Source organism: Macrosteles quadrilineatus, unplaced genomic scaffold, assembly GCF_028750875.1.
Source record: "Macrosteles quadrilineatus isolate MER2022 unplaced genomic scaffold, UCM_ALF_1.0 Scaffold_1__1_contigs__length_201487025, whole genome shotgun sequence".
In the NCBI taxonomy this organism is placed as follows: Eukaryota; Metazoa; Arthropoda; class Insecta; order Hemiptera; family Cicadellidae; genus Macrosteles; species Macrosteles quadrilineatus.
Window position 1 is genome coordinate 158,120,874 of NW_026542594.1, and position 20,681 is coordinate 158,141,554.

Genomic DNA, 20,681 nt, shown 5'->3' on the forward strand with positions numbered 1-20,681 from the left:
AAAAGGACTTTGAAGTCAAATACCGTATAGCTACTGAACGCAACGGCGCCAAATTTATTATCAAGCACATTTTTAGCTACTCTTTAAGACAACTTTCAGTAAAAGCATTTTGTGTTAATTTTTAATTTTGAAAAATCTCCAACTTTAAGATTAAAAAGAGGTTAAACACTCTACATTATCAAATACCAAGGTATGACAAATTTTATAGTTAAAGGCTTTTAAAAAAATATTTTTATTCAAGTAGTCTTTGTAATATTAACTACTACCTAATTTACTTTTTAGTATAAATGCGTGTATAATATATCTACCCTAAGCAAGCTAAGTTGTAGGCCTACCTATAAATTAGGCTATAGCAATTATAACTTTTAACACATCTTTTAAATTATAATTAACTATACGAACATTGAAAAATAACTGAATTATTTCTCTTGATTGTATTCAAACAATAAATCCAGTAGCCTTAATGTTTATTCAGTAAAATGCCATCAATACCTAGTACTGGGAAAGGTGATGGAAATACCTTGTAGAATGTTGTTTGGTCCGTTTATAACAAAGTATTCGACTTATTGTTGAATTCAAGCTAATTCAGAAACATAGGTCAGCACTTGGAAAGGTAAATGGAATTTGAGTGAACAATGCAAAAACAAGCTCCGTTAATCCGTTCGAATTTCTTAGATTCCAGTATTTAGGTGACAAGTCACTCGGCCTTCACATTTTTACGCATATGATCGTGTTTCACCTCAAAATATAGAAGTGTTCTATTCATTTACCTGAAAGAAATAGAACTAGAAAACGATGTTGATTTAACTATCGGACGATATCGAAGCATGAACAGTCCTAAACAGATCCGAGGTATGGTAACTTCATTTTTGTTAGTTTTTACGTACTTGATTAGTGTAAACTCACCTTATAATATTCATTTAGGCTTGGCCTATTCTATAAATGTTTAAATTTAATAAGTTAACAAAGATATGAATTACAAAAGGTGTTTTATTTAAACAAATGAACAATTAACATGCAATGAGAAAAGGCTTGACGTTACAATGAAAGGATTGACAATGGTGTGTGGGGTTGAAATTAAATTGAAATAAAAGGTAAATTTGAATAATAACTTGAAGGTTCAAATAATTTAGATGTGATATATCTCAGGGTAGGGTGTCGTGCTGGCTTGAATGCTAAGAATGAATAAATTTGATAGTGTCCAAATAGGCCTAATTAAGCTGTTAAACTTACACAATCTCAACAATGGAAAATCTAATTTTGGTGTTGTCCAAAAGGTAAGTCCAATTAGCACAAAATTTAAAAGAGTTTAAAGAAAAGTTTATACTTAATTTTGAAGATAATGATTGAGTTGAGTCCTCTTGAGGCTTAGGCTACTGTGATATAACTTGAAACTGGTCTTCTTGATGAATGAATTTGATTTAAGTAAAATTTTGACTCCTTCTTCTAACAATTTCAACTTCTCAATGGCTTCCTTCTCTCTCAATCTCAATGTTCACATCACTTATTGTTGAACACATGGGATCACTTTCACTGCTTCTTAAATTTTTATTCCCTAAGGACTAATTTTGAAATGATATTATATGAAATTTTGATGTATTGCAATTCTCTTACATATTTAATAAATAATTAGGTTGTGGGCTTTGTAAAAAAAAAATATAGGCTATGGAATGACTATTTTTAATGATTAATTGAACATATTTATGAAATTATATAAATTAGGAAAATGAATATTAGGGCAGCCTTTCTGAGGAGTGATTATTAGGTGTATGAATAAAAGTTAACATTAAAAAAAATTTAATACTAAATAATGAATGAAATGACATGAAATATTACATTAGCATACCCACAGCAGACCCCTTTAGATCTTTGTATGATATTATTGTGTAGATATAGTACAGTGTATCAGTTGTTACATTGGTCTTTTATTCATAGTTGATTGTTTATAATTCTCTTTTGCATTTTTCCAGTCTTTTAATAGATTTTCATTGGAAGATAGATTTAAACCTCAATGAAGTTATTAATTATGATATTTCAACAAGGCTGATTAAAATACATAAACCAAAGATATATTCATTGAAACTAGTAGTACATCGAGTTTTACCTCCATAGTAAATTGTGCATATAGTAAAGGTTGTAATGCAACTGAAACGCAAAATAATTTATTTCCAACAGTAACCCCACATGTAGGGTATTTCAGTGACCTGCGCGTTAAATCCTCTCTTGGCTGGCGTTGCCAGAGAGTCCCAGCGCTAATGAGGGGTAACCCTGGGACCCTGTGACCACACTCGCTCAAATATTTTACGACCGACCCTTGTCTGGGTAACCCTGGGACCCTCTGACCTACAACCGGTAGAAGTAGCCTAGAAGGTGGAAGTAGATGAATGGGTGTGTTTTGTGCCGGCAGGTGCACATACGCAGCTGGCTGTTTGGGGCGGCCCCTCCCCCTCCTCCCTCCATATTCAGGCAAAAACCAAAATAATTTGCAGTCCTATGTGCTGGAATTTTATCTGCAAAAAGGCTGCGTAGCTTAAACATATCCCAATGTTGGATGCAGGTACTATCAATTACTAAAATATTCAAACTGTGCGGTCTGATCAATCCCAAAATACCTCAAACCATTTGCGTGGAATAGATTTGCCCTTGGTGATAGAGGAGAGGCGTGATGGTTCGAGTCGTGACGGCGACGGGACGTCCAAGGTTCCGCGGATCACGTCTAGCTGATGGTGACGGTCAGGCCAGAGAAAGTCATTGATCCTTGCTTTCTACTTTTCTCCGTTGCACAACAACCATGGCTCTAGTTTAGTCTTCGACGTTCGACCAAATCTCAATCAGTTTGCGATCTTGCCGTTTTGCTGTATCCCTTATGACTAGTCCTTGTTGCATAACATACTGCAAATAATGTCTACAGTAGTGACTTGAAGACGAGGGTTATTGGGTAAGGGTAAAACGTAACCCCTTTAATCTTGGTTGTACGATACACAACGTTACCGCACGTTTAGTTGTATCTCTACTTTGATTGCGTCCTAAGTCTAGGCAACTACGAGTATATTCAACTCCGACGGGATACAATATCGATGACATTATCCACATAATGGTCGGTCGGAAGGAGGCAACGGTAGATACGGTCTGGTGGCGTGCGGCGTTGTCAAGTTGTACTCGCCTCGCCTCTCTCTCCCTTGCAGTGACATTTGTGTGCGACTGCGACGTTGCCAGTTCGTCTACCCGGCAGTGAGAATGGCTCGTTTGTTGTTATTCTTTTATCACACCTCATTAGTCTAAGTAGAGGGGTGACGATTTAGGAATCTAACTTTAAATATCGATATTGCGGCACTGCTTTAATGACCTCCTTTTACAATAGATTGAAGAAAGATTCAGATCCGGGTTATTCAAATGATTTGTACGTAAAGTCTAAAAAATGTCCCTTGTGAATTAGATTGAAAATTTTCCCCTACTCACATTGAAATGCATTTATTTTATTCTAGCTTTTTGTGATACCTAACTGTACACTGGTTCCAATTGTACATTGTCCTAAATGCCAACTGACCAGATTTAGTTTTGTGTTAAAAATAGATCTTGCTCACAGTTTGTCGTTAGCTTATTTTGGTAGATAACACAATCACGTTGGTCTTTCCAAGATAATACCTCCACTGTTCTGAGGATGTTAAAACTTATCTCCTCATTCAATTTAATGATCAATTCAATAGCCTTTTGGCTTATGCAACCTTAATAGTGGTCTTATGAAACTTCTTCATATCGCCTATTCCTATACTGTAATTTTACCATCTCATTCGTGGTGACTTTAGAATCGAATAACCTGAAAAGATTTTATTTCATAATTCTTTAACTGTAAGGCTTGGTTTGAACACCATATTTCTACAATAATAGTAATATGTAGTTGGTTGTTTCAAACTTGAAACAACCAACTTTGTATTTTGTATTGCGAAACGTCCTGGAACAAATTCAACATGTCTAACCGTCAAGTTACAGGTTTCCTTACTAAACAGAAACCAATTAGTAATCTTTCTTGTGATAACCGCATACTCAAGGACAATAAATGATAACGTGGTCAAAGTTCACTCAAATTTTAAACAGCGTTTTATTCAAACCACCAACATTGAAACTGTCACATCGCGTCGTAACCAATGCTGTATTCAGTATGGTATAGCCTACAATTGCAGATCACGATTGATTATCTGTGACCGCTGCACGGAAGCACCGTTGGCCGCCATCTTGTTTTCCCCTTCCCCACTCCAATCTGTACATTATGCAGTCTTATCGCTGTCATCACGTGATCTTATGTCAAAATAACTGAGTGATTATTCTTATCTGACAGATTCTCTGTTATTAGCACTTTCTTTGTAGCTACAGCTGTTACGTGACACGTTTGAGAAGACTTTGTTATAATACGCTCTTATAGAACGATAATCAGTTTTGCTTTTTTCCCTATTACAGAACCTTTTTGTCATGCGAATTCTGTATAAATGCTGTTTTTGATACGTCAAAAGCCCAACTTGTACGGCAGAATGCAGGGTAGAGTTGCCATTGTTCTGGTATGACCAAGTCCCAGTTGACCTTCGCCCGTAGTCGGCTCACCTGACCCTTGCCCTCTTCCTGCGCTGCCATCTCGCAGTTTCCTGTACAACCGGTTTTGTTATTATTTATTTGCACATCTTTGTGTTTGAACTTTTTCTTTTTCGCATACCAACGGCATTGAGTGTTACACAATGTATATTGCAATTTCGTTGTTAGTTTTTAGCACTATTATGTGTTATCAAGGTTGCACTGGTATTTAACAAAGCTTGTTAGTATTTAGTAAAACCTTAGAACAGTTACAGAAAACCATAAGTGTAGATCACGTAACACGTATCCCATCAAAATCAATTTTAAACAGCATTTTAAACTACATTGCTAAACGAATAGATTAGAAGAAAATAGCCCTGTATGCAATGCAAACGGTAATCCGAGTCGGATACAATGTGAATATTTTGTTGATCTCTGTCTACCCCTGACACAGCCAAGATTTGTGGTACTGTAGGTATTTCGCGCAGTACATGGGAGAAGACACCGTCATCGCCGCGCCAGAGCAAGCTCACTTGTTGCTGTTTTTTAAATGAGGTGGCGTGGCGTGTTGTAGGGAGGGGGGAGGGGTCGCGCCTGCTTTCAGTCAGTCCTTTGTCTGCCACGACAGCGCGTGGATGTGTCGTTACTATCAAAAAAAGACTCATTTACTCATTTTCGGACTTTTTACCTGTCATCTTTCTCAGCTCGAAGTGCAGTTGGCGTGAGGGTAACTGTTTCCACGTATCTGGTTTTTGTTCGCGATACAGTGAGGATATTGTGCTAGTGTGCAGTGACTTTCAAGCTGGTACTGAAGGTCATCGCGTGGTGCCTCGCTTCAACATCATGAGGTTTTTATATAGTTTTTTGTCTGTTAGCTATTACCTTTGTTAACTTGTTTTCACTATCACTAGCTTTAACTTATTTCCAATCACTGTTGGCGATATTTATTTCTACATTGTATCAATTAATTACTGTTTTAAAGGTGTGCCTTCGCCAGTGTGGGGTGAACATCCACTTAAGTTTTAGTTGTTACTTTACTAATCAGTTAACTCTCTACTCACCTTGGTATTCAATTTGAACACTGCGCTCTAGTTATGCTCCGTAACCATTGCATTGTGGTGTCTCACCTCTCCAGTCTCCATGTTGCCACGTTCACGCTAGTTGCTGCCCTACACTCTCGTCGTCGCCATGCCTTCAACAATAGTCGCTCTCTATTCTCTGGGCAAATAATAGACCTATCATTCTTCTATTGTTATACCGGGGTCAAACCGTGACTATTGTTACCTCCATTCCACTACAGACTTTAATCTAGTTTCAGCGATATTTTAATAACATCTAATAGTCTACGGGAACTGTTGCACTTCAGTTTTAAAACTGCAGCCTAAAGGAGCATGTCACGTTTCGTGACAATCTTGCATTAGTGCTGCTGTTTGTGCTGCATAGCTTACATTAGTGCCAAGGTTGGTAATGCTAACGAATTGAAAGTACGGTATCTACTAATTTCAATCTTCCTATCGTAGTCCAAGCAGATTCTGGTCGTATCGTAGTTTGTTATCGCAGTTATAATTACCGTACAGTAGGCCTACTTGAAAATAAAGGGATATATAGATCGTAGGCCTACAGTATTCCGAAAGTAACAATGAGGACGAACCACGAAATACACTAGCCTATGATCCTGATTGCTATAATGTAAATCACAAATTCTTTTATAACTTTTTGTTTTATAACTTTGTTCAATTATTTACGGATCTTCTCCCTTGTGTACGTCAATCAGTGTATACACAAACAGCCAGTCACGTAATGTAAGTGGGCCAACTGCATTCCGTCGCGGGGGAGGCGGGGAGAAATGCCTCGCTGTAGGGGAGGGTTATTTTTAGACGCCACACCGTCCCTCCCCCATTCTCTCGTATTGTCTGCCCCCGTTGTTCCCAATTGATTGTCCTTTCCCCCGCTTCTCTCCCCATTTAATCGCCCTTTCCACTGAAATGTTTTATCATACCGGATTACAGGATAAAGGAACAGAAACTTTTGCTCGACAACAAAGTTTGCCCGTGCAACTTTCTGCTTGCCGACTTTGTTCAGTTCAAAACTTATGGAAGTCGAACAAGTGCTTACTTTGCCTTGTTTGCTCTAATCTGCAGTTTTCTTCCTCCGGTAGTCATTCATATAGCCTACCTAGTTTTGAGGCAGAGATATATTTTTAATGTGGTTTGTATAATCTTTCCTTTTTTTGTCTGTAATTCATGAGGTTGATTTTAATCGAGCTTAAGTAATGACGTGTTCTGAAGGAATTGGCTTAAAGTTCTATACTTGTTTACGATTGTCCCATAAGTTACTAGTCATCTCAATGAACTGTGAGAGCATCAGGCGTTATTAGTCAGCGGTTAGTTTGATAACAAACAAAACAAATTAGCCTAAATGTTTAAATTTAGACACGCAATTGCCCAGTTGGCCTAAATGAGATTGCAACAATCAGAATATTGTTGTAGGTTGTAATTGTAATTGATGGATTGGACCGCAGGCGACCATTTACCTCTTTGGAACTTTATATGCTGTAGTATGTTTGAAATAATAAGTTATGAGGTGGTTTTAGCATGAATGTAGGCCTAAAACAATAACTAGCCGACTATAATGTTTGATTTCAAGATTCAAGTAGGCCTAAGGCTATTTATTACCATATCGTCTGTGCACAGTGTTTTACTACAATGCCCGCGTCACGTTGCGTAACCATATCGTCTGCCAAGCCTTGAAACGTCCGTTTAGACATTCTCCCAGAGCCCTCACACTTCCGTCGTTTGTTCGGCGTTGCTTCCCTTCTCATCGTTCTGTTGTCGGTTTCGCTAATTTGCCAACTGTGGGATGTTTTCCCTGTCGACTTCCTAATGAACCACAATTGGACCGTCATGCCCAATGGTCTTGTACGAATTCAAGGATGATTCGGTTGTGGAAACACTCGCGCATTCAAGGTGGGATATGGGGCGTATAAAATAGAAGGCCGAGTCGACCGTTCGACTAAATTGTTCAGCGCTAGCGCTGCTTTGTTTATATCACTTGTGCGCTATGTTTCTCAGCAGCGTTGTTTGATGTAGATTTGAAAGCACGTGGCTCTCTCGTTGCACTGGCCGGGTGCCAGTGCCTTTATACATAGCACAGTAACATAATGTATGGGCGTCAGAGGCAGTAGCACACTGAGGGCTAGCTGTCAACAATCAGGCTAACTGGCGTCCGTCCAAGTCCATTAAAATAACTGGCAGAGATTCGCCTCTCACGCCTGCTGTGACTGTGAGTCACACGAACTTGTGCTATTGATCAAGGTGTGCTGTTGCATCAGAAATGTCGCACGTCGTTACACAAACTCTTCACATTTGCCTCTAGATATAGGCAAGGAAGGACCTTCCCCAATAAAATAACCGTCATATCCTCAAAACACATCCGCTATTATTCTCTAACAACAGTTATCTTACAAAACTAGTTTATGGAAACTGTAGCTGTCTTTAGATCACCGTCATAAGAAACAGTTTTTGGCATAAGGTTTTACTTGGTCATCTACAACGATTTCCGCTGTTTGCGGAGTGCTGTATGATGTGGTTTACCAATATAAACGACACACGACGGGGACAATTCATTATTTAGCTTTGCATTGATTATTTATCAATGTAGAAAAATGATTATAAATTACTCGATTGGCACGATCACGATCTCATCTAGGCTGTATTGTAAGTCAAGCTTATTACGCGGAAATGTCAATTTATAGACCGCTGAAAATTGCTTTGAAGGTCTGTCAGTTATACCTCGGCTACGGTCTGCAAAATCGAGTTTCCTCGGGAAATTAGTCCCAGCAACAAAAAGTGTGACTAATGGAGGGACAAGCTAGGTGGTGACGTGGAGAAAGTTGTACAATGACAATGGCACAGTCCCTGTACAATGAAGTGTATTACAGGCTGCCATATTGTCTGAGGTGTATGATGGTTGATGGTCGGAATGCCGATGCCGGTCAACAAGCAAGAAAGGATCTAATCTAATGAGTATGTAAACTAGGCTGGCGGAAGGAGCTCTCCCACTCGGACCGGTTTGTCTGGATTAAATAACCTCTCCCCTCCCTGGCTCATGTTTTATTCAGGCGGTGTCGCCTATCTGTGAGTCCATCTGACATCTGGCGCGGCGCCGCACCCCCCCCCTTCCGGCTGTTCATAGCCCCAGTTTCCAGTTTTTGTGGGCCGCGAAAGGGTCCGGATTAAGTTTTACTACATGACGTTGTTTGCCATTCCTTATCGCCGGTCAAACTAGTTCTTGTGTCAGCTTTGGCTTGCCTTCTTGGAAATATGTTTTCATTATTTATTTATCGTGAGCATTCTTTCTCTCCTTTCGCAATATGTTGCATTAATTAAAACGAGACAGTCGATATAGTAGATATACTTAGCCAAGAGAACTAGACATCTGATCTGCCTTATCTAGAACCAGGTTCTACAAACATAAAATATAGCCTAATCACTTTTGCCGAAGGTCGAAACAGGGTGTAGCATTGAAGGAAGGTTCCATGTATATCAGGGCACCTAGTTATCGTTATCAGAATGGTTCGATCTTGATGGTTTGAAACAGGTTTCAGCTGTTCTTGAATATTGAAAGTCCAGCTAGAGCTAATCCTAGTTAGTACGTAACAAAGATAGGCCACCTCATTAATTCATTACTTATCGTCGTCGTATATAAGTCTCCTAGTTGTAGTGACTTGGTGTCGAAGATTGACCTTGCCAGAGGTCGAGGACCGCGCCGCGCTGTAGCTGTAGCCCAGACCAATTGGTCTAATTGGGGTATTCAAACAGGCCATTGTTCCACATGATGTGAGCCGCGTGCAGTCTTCTTGTATGGTAATACTTCCGTTGCCCCCGCCCGCCGCCCCGCTACCATCGTGGTATGGTAATCGGCCCCCTTGCGATTTGTGACCCATTCGTTTCGCCCCATCTCTCGCTGTATTTTTGCCGTAATCTTAATAGTCCGTATTTGTTGTTACTTTTCACTTTACGATTTAAATACACTTGTAAAATTGGTCCATCGCATTTTGATCTAATTGGTGTGTGATTGTCATTCTTTTATTTAAGACTAATCAAAACTAGGGAGTGTGACCATAGACGATAGTTTAATAAATGTAACTTTCCTCAATTTCTTTCGGTAATAATTGAGACATTTATTAGATTCCTAGTTAATGTGTGTGTAATCATTACCATACGTTGCTAGTTTTCTAGATGATGCATCACTGTGGCTGTGAGTGGGTTGGGAGAGTCTGGTTTATTTACATTTTTTGCCTCTCGCTACCCTCGGTTGTTGTTCATTCGATTCACAATAGATGACGTCACGAGAGGACCGTTAGTTCTATAGAAATGTTCTTGGCCTGGGACTCATTGTGGACGGTTGCCCTTTACCTACCTGGTGGCTTGGCACGACCCATAGAACCGGACTTGGATTATGGAGCTATATTTGTGAACTCTGTGACAATAGGACTGCTGTTCCTGCAAATCATTTTATTTTTATCAGATTTACACCAGCCACATGGCCAAAGATATTTGCATTCAAAACTGTTACAACATGCTTAACACATATTTGTGTAGGCCTATATTTTCTTTGTTAGTGGATCTGCTGCTATAATATATTGAGTGTAGCGAACAGCGAGTGCCACGTTGACAAAGTGTGTTGGAGTTGGACGGTGGTGATGCCAGAGGTATTCCCCAGCGCTCGCTTGCCAGCCAAGTCAACAGACTTCCCAATCCGCTATTGATTTTCATTCTCTTGGCTGCCGTCCACTAGCCTCATTATAGACGACTAGACGATTCTCTGACTGACCAACGTGTAGGGATGCAACACTTGAAAACAACACATTTGCTGATCATAGACTTGTAATTATGTTCGAGATTTGTAACAATATCAGCGTTTTGGTGTAAGGGATTTATACGCATTCATTCAATCAGCCTACACGTAGATGCCATCACTCCTTAATTATTTATAAGGATTATTTTTGACAGAAGCCGAAACTGAAGAACTTATGAAAAAGAACAAAACATTTTTGGCTGTCTGCTTTGTATAGTAGGCCTATATAAGAAACTGAAAAAAAAAAACACACACAAATATTGTTAACATGAAGTGACATGAATTAAAAAGATAAATTCATCAAAATTAGGTTTTGTAATGCATAACGCATAGTTTTTTTCAAATCCACAATATCTATCCATAAGCCTACAATTTTCTCAGTTTACCTCCATTCGCGAGCTACTGGAAAAATAATAAGCCGAACCAAATTGGCACTAAAATATTTTACTGCATACGAATGACAATGGGCTATAACGGTCTGTTATACAATTGTATTTGCATTTATTGTATCGGCTACTCTCGTATTGCCGATTGCTATTCGCGGTGTTGGTGTTGTACGTTTCCGGTCTGGCGTGTTCACTGTAGACTGCTGACACGTCACGTCACGTGGTATACCGGAAGTGCGTGCGTCGACACATATCCAAACCAAGGCCCTGAGTAGCGTCCTCGCCAACTGGACCACTGCCAACTACCGGTCTTCTTGCATGCTACTTGTGATGTTTTACACATTCATAGGACCAGTTACTCATATCCACCTCTCTGTTACAGATAAGCCGGACAGTAAGAAGAAGCCTCGAACGAGACGGAGGAACAATGGAGTCAAGCCGATCACCAGGAGTAAAGAGGACTTAGAGAACAAGGGGAAAAAGAAGCGCTCCGTAGAACCTAGGCCGGCCAAGAAGAAAGTGTTGGAAGAGGCGAACAACAGCAAACTACGGAGACTAGTGGAAGTGCGCGTAGAGGATTGTCTGAGGCGAGTGAACAAAGAGTTGAGTGGAGTGGTCGCGAGTGAAGTGGTCCAAGAGGACAAGGCGGGCGAGAGTGAGCGCGAGGAAGTGGTGGTCGCGGAGGATGAGGAGGTCGCCGACGAGTGTCCGACAGAGAGCGCGAGTGTTGTAGAAGAGCGAGTGACGGAGACGGAACCTACGGCGGAGGTGGACGCAGACAGTGAGCGGACGGAACGCGTCGACGATGACGGTCCGACCATGGAGCTGGCCGGTGACAGTACCCCAGCCGTTCTGCGCTTCTCCGACGACCGCTCGGACTCCGGAGTGAGCAGTCTCCGTAGCGCAGGAAGTGGCGATGAAAGATCAGGTAGTCGCAGCAGCGCCTTGAGCAGTAGCGACGAACCGCGCAGTGGAGGTAGTGGCAAATCGTCGTCCCCAGTGGTCTGGCGAGAGCCTGCGGACGTGAGACACGTCCACAGTGTACAGCATCAGTCTCTGCTCATGTCGCATCCCGGGGGCTCAGCCCCCCCAGCCCCGCCACCAGCGTCTCACTACCCACCACCCTTGATGGCGCCGCATCCCCTTCATCACTTGCAGGCCCCCGGCAGCCACCTGTACCCCCCTCACGTGGACATGCTGTGGAAGCCGAGGTACCATCATCCCCAGAGCCAGCTGTCGCACCACCCTACTGCGGAGGAGCTCCAGGAGCAGAGAGAGCGTGCCTACGCCCAGGACCGCCACGACAGGCTAATCAGGTACGTCAGCATAGCAATACTGTAGAAGGCTACGTCTTTTGTTCAAAAATTAACACTTGTATTGTAAGTTTTTCACATCATAGTTCTTTACATCGTTGGTTTTTCAAATGCGACATCAATCAAATATTTATTAACGAAACTAAGAATTTGGACGGTTTCCAAAGCAAATACTGTACGTGGAAGGCGATTCTGTATGCGGCGTGCATTTATTGGGAGTTTGATATTTTGTGTGTAGCATATCAACCAACCACATCCATTGAAGAATATAAACGAAGCGTACTCGTTGGGTATTATTTTACTTTATTTGTTCTATACTGTGTTTGTACTTTTCTAAGTTTTTGTAACAGGACAATTAAAATTAACAAGTATGTACCCTACTTCCATGGCAATAGTAAACAATGATAGAATTCAATGGGGGTCATAAAATGACGTCATATGATTTATACATGACTCTGCCTTCAGTTGAGGAATGAAAGGACAGGTGTGCCCAGTGTCCACTGTCCTGTTGGTTTTATTGTTCCTCTCCAATAATAGAGCTGGCAGTTACGCCTGTCGTCCCTTGGCTGTCACCAACCAATGATCATTGTAGTCTGTTGAAGCTTCTTTAGACATATTAATATACTTTTAAAAACATTATGGTATACAATGGGCCTATCACGTAAATACTACAGTAAGACCTCATTTATATTGTTGTAGTAAGTACCGATGGACCGGTATAGTTGATTTCGATTATAAAATCAATATAAAGGAAACTCACGTTTTATTAACAACAAATTTTGGCTTTTGTTATGTTTCAGAGGAATTTAAATTTATGATGGAAATTTTAACCTGGCAAACACAATACAATACCGGTAATTTATTTTACATCGATGGTAAAGATCACTCGTTTATAAAATCTATAGGCTACTTGCATAAAAAATGTTAAAAAAGTTTGTTTGAATTGAAACAGCTGATTGAACAACGACTTGTAAAATCATGTACGGTATATCATCTTATCATTTAGACATTTTCTACCCCATTTATCGTGTTAATTACTTCCATCTTTTTGAACTTGGTTTAGTTTGATAGGAAATTTTAAACTCTATAAGAGTATTCTTGGTATTTTTTTTTTCATAAAACAAACCATTTTAAGTAATTTAAGTAGGTAGTAAAAATTAAAATGGCCGCAATTTTAGAACCAAAAGTTTTCATTTTTATCGATAATTAATTGTAACAGAGTTATTTTGACTTCATAATACTGTCGGCCTAAACCAACTGTCATAATGACATCTTTAATAGTTTTTTTTTTATATACAGTACATTTAAAACACAAAAAACTAAATGGTGGATATATAGGTAAGGCAATTTTGGAAAAACATGTTATACCTATTCTTTATTCTCGTTTTATTTTGACACAGTACTCTCTGTATCGGCTACACTACTGCCCACAACAACACGCCTATGACGTACACTACTGAGTTTGTTACTTTATGCAATGCAACCTTGCATACTGACGTCCAGTCCTTTAAACTGCTTGTACTTGTCGCCGCAGTCTGCCAGAAAATTTGCAAACAACTCAAGAGCGCGGAGCCATGTTGCCAAACCACATTTGGCAGCCGAGCTCTCACCTCGTGCCAAACTGCCGCTGGTGCATTGCCCTGCTTTACTGTATATTCTCTCCACTCACCACTCACTACTCACATTCACCAGGTTTAAAATCGTACTCGCTTGGAAAATATTCAATCAGAACTTGGCCCTACAAGGTCATCTTCACGTGGAACAAACGTAAACAAATCTTGTCATTCCTGGGGGTAAATAGTTTCATTCTCGTTAAAAGTACTTACTGTAGTCCATAAATAACAATTCAAACTTTCATTGTTCATTGAAGTAATAATAAAGCGTTCGCCATCCTCTTGTAAACAAATAAAGCTGTTTTCAAGATTTTTAGATTGTATCTACTTTGTGATTTCTTATTGTCATGCTACATTTTCAAATTAGTAAATAAACTTTCTTTGGTTTTGTTTTAACAAAGTTTTAGTGGTTAACGAATAATTTGTGGACCCGTTCTACGGTGATTTTTAATTTCATTATTGAATGTAAAAAACCCCTCATTAGCAATCTTTGCCACTTACTTTTCATCCGGTTGTATTAAATAGTTAAACATACTGATCCATATACTCAATTATAACATCCTTTTTTCAGCCATCTTACTTAACCGATTTTTACTGTGGAGATGCACTTAAAAGTTTATTATCTAGCGCACCTGTGAATGGTAATTAAACAAGTAATATCCTTTAGTGATTCGTACCTCTAGAGTTCAATTTATTTCTAGAGTTTGCTTTCAACGATCCAGTGATGCTGACCAACTTTCTTTATAACGGTTTAGTTGTTGATTGCTAGTTAACCGCTGATACTTCAGTTGAATGTCATACCGTCATACCTTCAGATCTTAAACAATAGCCAAAACAGTTTATGAAAACGTAATTTTAATACGCTACTTTTTGATAATTATTTTAACCCGATTGAGGTTAAATAGCTCTTAATGATCGAACAGATACAGATCTAAAATTTACGAACATGTCAGATTTATTCACCATTTAAATACCATTAGGTTTAACGAGTACTTATAGGTTTGCTGCTACAGGGAGGGTAATAAAAGTGAGTTTTAGTCAAATGTCAATAGCTTAGTAAAAAATAACCGAATTTGCCAAAGTTTGATCAAAATCTATCCATAAACAAGCAAACTACCACAGTTAATTTACTCGCTATAAGAATAAAATGGTTTGAATTTTATATCCCTGTAACCAATAGCCGAATGAAAACACTTAGAGAGTAATAGAGAAATTCTTTATTTTGAGAGACAAAAATGAGAAAACCCTATTTTACCCGATAAAACCCCCCTCAAAACCCCGCTCCCCTTGTCCGATCATGCTGGTTTGCGAACTTGTTTGATTAAAATGTAGGTTTTCAAGTTTTTACAGTACTTAATTTTGTCAAAATCGGATCATTTTTAATAGAGTTATCGTGCTAACAAGGAGTAAATCGGTCACGGGCCTGAGGTCTTGCCATGAGACATACAATAATAGCTTATTGCCTATATAGGAAATTCGCTAAAATAATACCATGGAGTGTAAATGATTTTATATTTTTCTTTTATATTGCCTAGACATTCCATCCTCGTGTTAAATTTGTAGCCAGTTTTTTTTTTACCAAAATCGTCGTAGTTGATGTGAGCCACCGACAGATTGTGCTGATCTAATAAATCACTGATTTATGTTGAATACACAATCTTTTTTACCAAATCAAACTAATGGAATTACCTATTGTGAGCTATAGCAACTGTTATGAACCAGCAACTTGGCCAGCTACAAAAAATAAGGTAGAAAATAGAGTTTTAGTCACTAGCGCATTCTGTGACTGGCTCACACAACTACGTTCATGTTTAACAAAAAATTGGCTACAGCTGGTCCATCTCGTAGATGGGACGTCTACTTCAGTATCCAATTTTACCGTACAGCCGTAGGTTTTTACCGTAGGTACTGTTTAGAAAAATGTTATTTTATGTTAACTTTAGTTTTGGGTATTTTGTTTATTTGTGGAGGTCTACTATTGTAGTTTGGTAACAATAAATTCACTTTTTTCGTTTCATTTTAATTTCAATACAATGGCTATTGACTGCAACCAGACACGCCATCGACATCGGCGAAATCAGAGGCTGAGATAATCTAAACTAGCGAATTTCGATCTGGGTGCATAGCATAATAGTTTAAATTAAGGTATTAGTTAGATATTTTTGTAATCACTTATTGAAGTCCCGCCCCTTGGTATAGCGCGCTAGCGCTTGTGTATGTCCAGCATTCGGAATATTAAATAAAGCAATCTGTTACTATGTGTAAATCAATGTTAACATGTCAAGCCTTGCATATTAATTGCAAATATGGACTGACCGCGATAAAGCTATCAGCGTTTATTGATAACCTTTGTTGGAACGGCGATAAGATTGATAATAGTTCTCATTGTAGATGAAACCAAATAACTGTATTTAGAAATCGCTCGTTTTCTCGCGGCTATACATTCTACAGTAATATATTAGATAGCCAATATGTAACATTAGGAGAATCGAAATTCATGGGCAGTAAGTATAATTTTAATGATGGCACTACACAGTATTAATACTAGAAATGTTAGAAATAAGAAATTATTACTGCTTTCTATTATGCCATACAGAGATTCATTGCCAGCATTTGAACTTACTGCTCGAGTTAACTGCTCGAACTTACTGCTACCGGTATTAAGTTTAACTTTTAAGGATTATTATTTAATATAAGAATTATTGATTACAAGTGAAAAGTAAAGTATATTATGTATTCACATGTCAGCATAAATAGCGTGTCAGGCAAAGATTACCCTACCCTAAACTTGTTTACTTTATAAGGTCACCAAGTCTTATTTAAATTTCCCTACTATGCAATATCTCACTAAAAGTCATTTTTGCCAAAACAAAACGACAAAAATTCAAATATCAGCATAAAATAAAACAACTTTCCAAAACCGTGGTTTGTTTATCAGATCGTTTGTAAACTTTCCAAGGAGGGTGAATAATTGGCGTAATGTGGTGGTACGAGGTGAGGTAATCGAAGAAATATTGAGGAGGGGAAGGTCAGCCATGTTGTGGGGTAGAGGGGTGAGCTAGCTAGGGTCGATAAACAGTGGAGTGTGGAGTGGTTGGTAGAGTCTAGTCCAGTGTGCAGTGTGCGCCTGTCCGGGTAGACGTAGCCATAAGCACTCATCATCACTCGTCAGTCATCAGTCGTCAGGTGTCGGTAATGAGTACTTGTGTTCCTCAGGGATCGCAGAGAACAAGAGAGAGAGTTGGAGAAGCAGAAGGAGAGGGAGCGTGAAAGGGAGAGGGAGATAAAGACGGAGAGAGACAAGCAGGAACGGGACCGCATAGAGAGAGAGCGACTGGAAAAACAGCGAGCGGAGCAAGCGGTCCACAAACACTTTGAGGAGTCGCTGCGACTGGCCCAGGCTAAGGTAAGGGCTTGCATGACCTTGAGTCAGGTATCCTACAAACCGGTCTTGCTTTCCCTTCCTCTCCCCTCCCTCCCCCCGGGGCTAACTGATAATGATACCCTCGTCACACGACGCTCGTCAGTGAATCAGACTTTTACATGGTCGTGTTGTGTCCAGTTGTGTACTGTGTATTGGACGTAAATAGTGTATAGTGTTTAATGGATCGGATTGCCCGTGAGTTCTGCATATCTATGATTGTAAGTCTCAACCTCCTATGGATAAAAGTGTTTACCCACCACTGAATGGTACTTATTACATACATCTCGTATAGATTTTATACAAATAATCTTTGAACTGGTTATATAAAACCACGTGCTTTCGGAATGTTATACAATACATGACGTTGGTTATTTTTACTTTAATTCTGTTTTCAAATTATTGTTTTAACTAATTTGTTTTTGATGTGGACATTCCATATTGAACTAAGCTCATGATCAGCTCGGGTAGTTGTACTAGTACAAGGTCTTCAGTCAGATCAATACAGCAAGCTGAGCTACGTGACCCTCCCCCTGTCTGGCATGTCTGCTGCCTAGTGACTGCATTGGCCTGTTCTTCACGTTTTGGTATACAATTAGGTGATCACAACACAATCACAATGAAATGTATTCTTCCATTTGAAACATTCTACTCTGAGTTGCAATAACTAACCTGTTATTCTTGCCTTCTAAATTGACTCAGTATCCTAAACTAAAGGGACTTGGCTTTAAATATTGTCTAAGTTAAGTAGCTTTGCTACGGACACTTTGTTAAATATCGCCCGTTTCCGCCAGGCGAAATGAGAGACAAAGGTAACATTTAGTTAAAAAGGGCTCTCATTTTTCTTTATACATGTTATAGTTTACTTGTTGTGCATCATATTCACTGCTTCACTTACTCAAAATTTTGTATTTTTACCGTGTTTTGCTATTAACTCATAAAGTTAGTTTGAATTATAGCTTTAGTCAAAATTCACTTTTTTCAGCCTCCAAAGGTCATTTATTGTTTAATTGGTCAAGTATTGTGGGATTGTTAGAGTATTACATTTTAAACTGTAATTGTTAGAGTTTTAATTAAGTAACTGTTATTTTTGTAGGGTTGGGACACATTGAACTCTACAATAAGCCTAACTCCTGCAATGGGGGGTGACCGTGCAAGAATGCCAGAGAAGCTTCAAAACTCCATTTCAGGGGTAAATACTGAGACGAACTTTGTATTTCATGTGAATGGCAGTGAATGTGATGTGTAACATTTGAACTTGTATGGGGATTTTAAACTTATTATTTCAATAAAATCTGACTGAATGTGTTTAGCAAAGATGTTACGGTAGTAAAATATTTGCCAATTACATTCCACTCGGGGAAATAATTGCAGTCATTTAAAGCTGAAAAGTTGTCCCTTTGATGCAGAGGAAATAATGCAAAAAGAAAGTAAACTGCTTGAATCAAATAACATTCTGTGATATATGCAATATTACATCCGTTGGGGTTAAAACTTCATTGGCCACACCCTCAACCTTCATTCTTTGCAGTTTGTGTGTTTGTAGTCCTTCAACATATCTATACCAAACAATTGCTGCTAGTGCTTTTGTCTATTTTAAGAATGATATAAAACTGCAAAATCTTGATTAAATCTTTGGATACACAGGTCTCTTAAATGCAACCTTAAATATAAATATATGAATTCAAAATTTTCAAAGCAAGTAGGTCTTACCGATTTTTCCAAGTTTGTGCTCATTCTGGCTCCTGACAAAAAATTGATTCTCAATTCTTAGAACCGGTACCAGCTCAATCGGTAGTTAAATGAATTGTAGCCTACTTATTTTTCAAAAGTATTTTGCTAACATAAACATTTTTTTATGACACAACTAGCAGAGTGTGTCCTTCGTACGGTGTTGGCATATAAGTATAAAATGCTTATTACAGTTATACTCATAAGCTTTGCGTATGCAATGGGGGAGGACACATTTTGATAAAATTTGCTTCTTTAAATTTATGGTATACTATAGTATTACACATCTACCATAGCCATAATGTTCCACTACTTCACCTAAACAATAGAGGCAAATAAATAAATTAAAATGTTCAAAATATCTAAAATAATTAATGAAATTCAAAACAAATTTAACCGTAAACAATCCTACTTTGACTGTTCTCATTGCATATCACAGGTTTTTGTAGCTGCTTAGTTAAAATTCACTGTTTTCATAAAAATGCAAAAAAAATTATAGTGCTGCACCCTGCTGGTAAATCTTATATCTTTTAATGCTTTTGCATATCATAGAACCAACTTTTTTAGTTGAAACAGCTGACTAAACTCTTTAATTCCCTTTAAATATGAATACTCATAAGGTTAGCATGGGGAACTACAGAGCCACTAGGGCGGAGCCCGAAAGAATTTTCAAGGTAAGAAAGAATATGCCTTTATGTTAATCGGGAATGTGAGATATCATCATGTGAAATTTCAGCCCAATCCATCTAGTAGTTTATGCGTGATTGAACCTCAAACAAACAAACAAACACACAAACTTTCACATTTATAATATTAGTAAGATTATGTGTTGTTGTAAAATTATTAAGGTTACATGTACTAAAAGAGGAATTTTGTGGTTTACATGTGTATTTGTGATTGTAGTTTCATTGCAATTAATTTTTAAAGTAATAAGCAAATCCAAAACCAAAGTCAAATGGAGGGCATTGATTTAATACAAATTTATACAGTATTTGTTGCATGAATTGCAACTTTTAATTAACCTACTATTGTCGTACTATTCAAGGGGTGTCGATGGTCCAACCGTTTTGCATTGTAAAAGTCCCTCAAGAGAAATACTGGAAAATTTATGAATAAGTACTGCTGATTGCCTATGACCCAGCTCTTTTATTCATTAATGGAATGCCAAATCTAAACTTAGATGGTTCCATTTTCACGCCCCTTTATCATGTGAGGTAAATGATGACAATGCACAGGAGATAATCACAGAGATTATCATGGATGTTGATTTCAAATGTTTCAAAGGTTTTGAGTTTTGATTTAGATACATCACTAATATACATAAAGAAACAAAATTAATTTAGCACGCAGGGTCAAATTTACCCATATGTCACCGATAGAGATCATTAAACAGTTCTCCTTAGGCCTACTGGGTACAACTTAAGCAAGGCATGGCCAACTGGCTTGGCTGCGTGGCACAATCATCGCCGGCTTCAAAATGGCATCGTGCCCTGCGGCTTAACCTAAAACAAAGGCCATGGCACACAGTACTGAGATGCAGTTTGATTGAAGATGAGTTGTTGTTAGCAGCTGCGTTAGCCTCGTTGTTATAGTTACTGGTGGTTTGACCTGATTAATGATTAAATATTGGATGACACTGACATATTCATTTTAGAATACAGAGTTATAGCTGGGTTTAGGAATTATTTTCTAATGGCATTGACAGATTTTGAAAACTTACATTAAAAAAATTGGTTTTCTGCCACTTGGATCGAACCTACTACGCTTGGCTTTCTCTTTGATCTAGCTTGACAAC

The 20,681-nt window shown here is 38.6% G+C and overlaps 1 protein-coding gene across 2 annotated transcripts in view; it reads left to right on the plus strand.

The window, feature by feature from the left end:
* Positions 1-20,681, plus strand: part of LOC128988364 (lysine-specific demethylase 3A-like) — a 170,488-nt gene that overhangs the window by 133,437 nt on the left and 16,370 nt on the right. Inside the window, exons 8-10 of one of the 2 annotated variants that reach the window (XM_054409591.1) lie at positions 11,191-12,124; positions 16,951-17,140; positions 18,252-18,347. In XM_054409591.1, coding sequence (XP_054265566.1) covers positions 11,191-12,124; positions 16,951-17,140; positions 18,252-18,347 — 1,220 coding nt within the window. The remainder of the gene's footprint in view (positions 1-11,190; positions 12,125-16,950; positions 17,141-18,251; positions 18,348-20,681) is intronic. The other variant, XM_054409602.1, reaches the window with a different exon arrangement.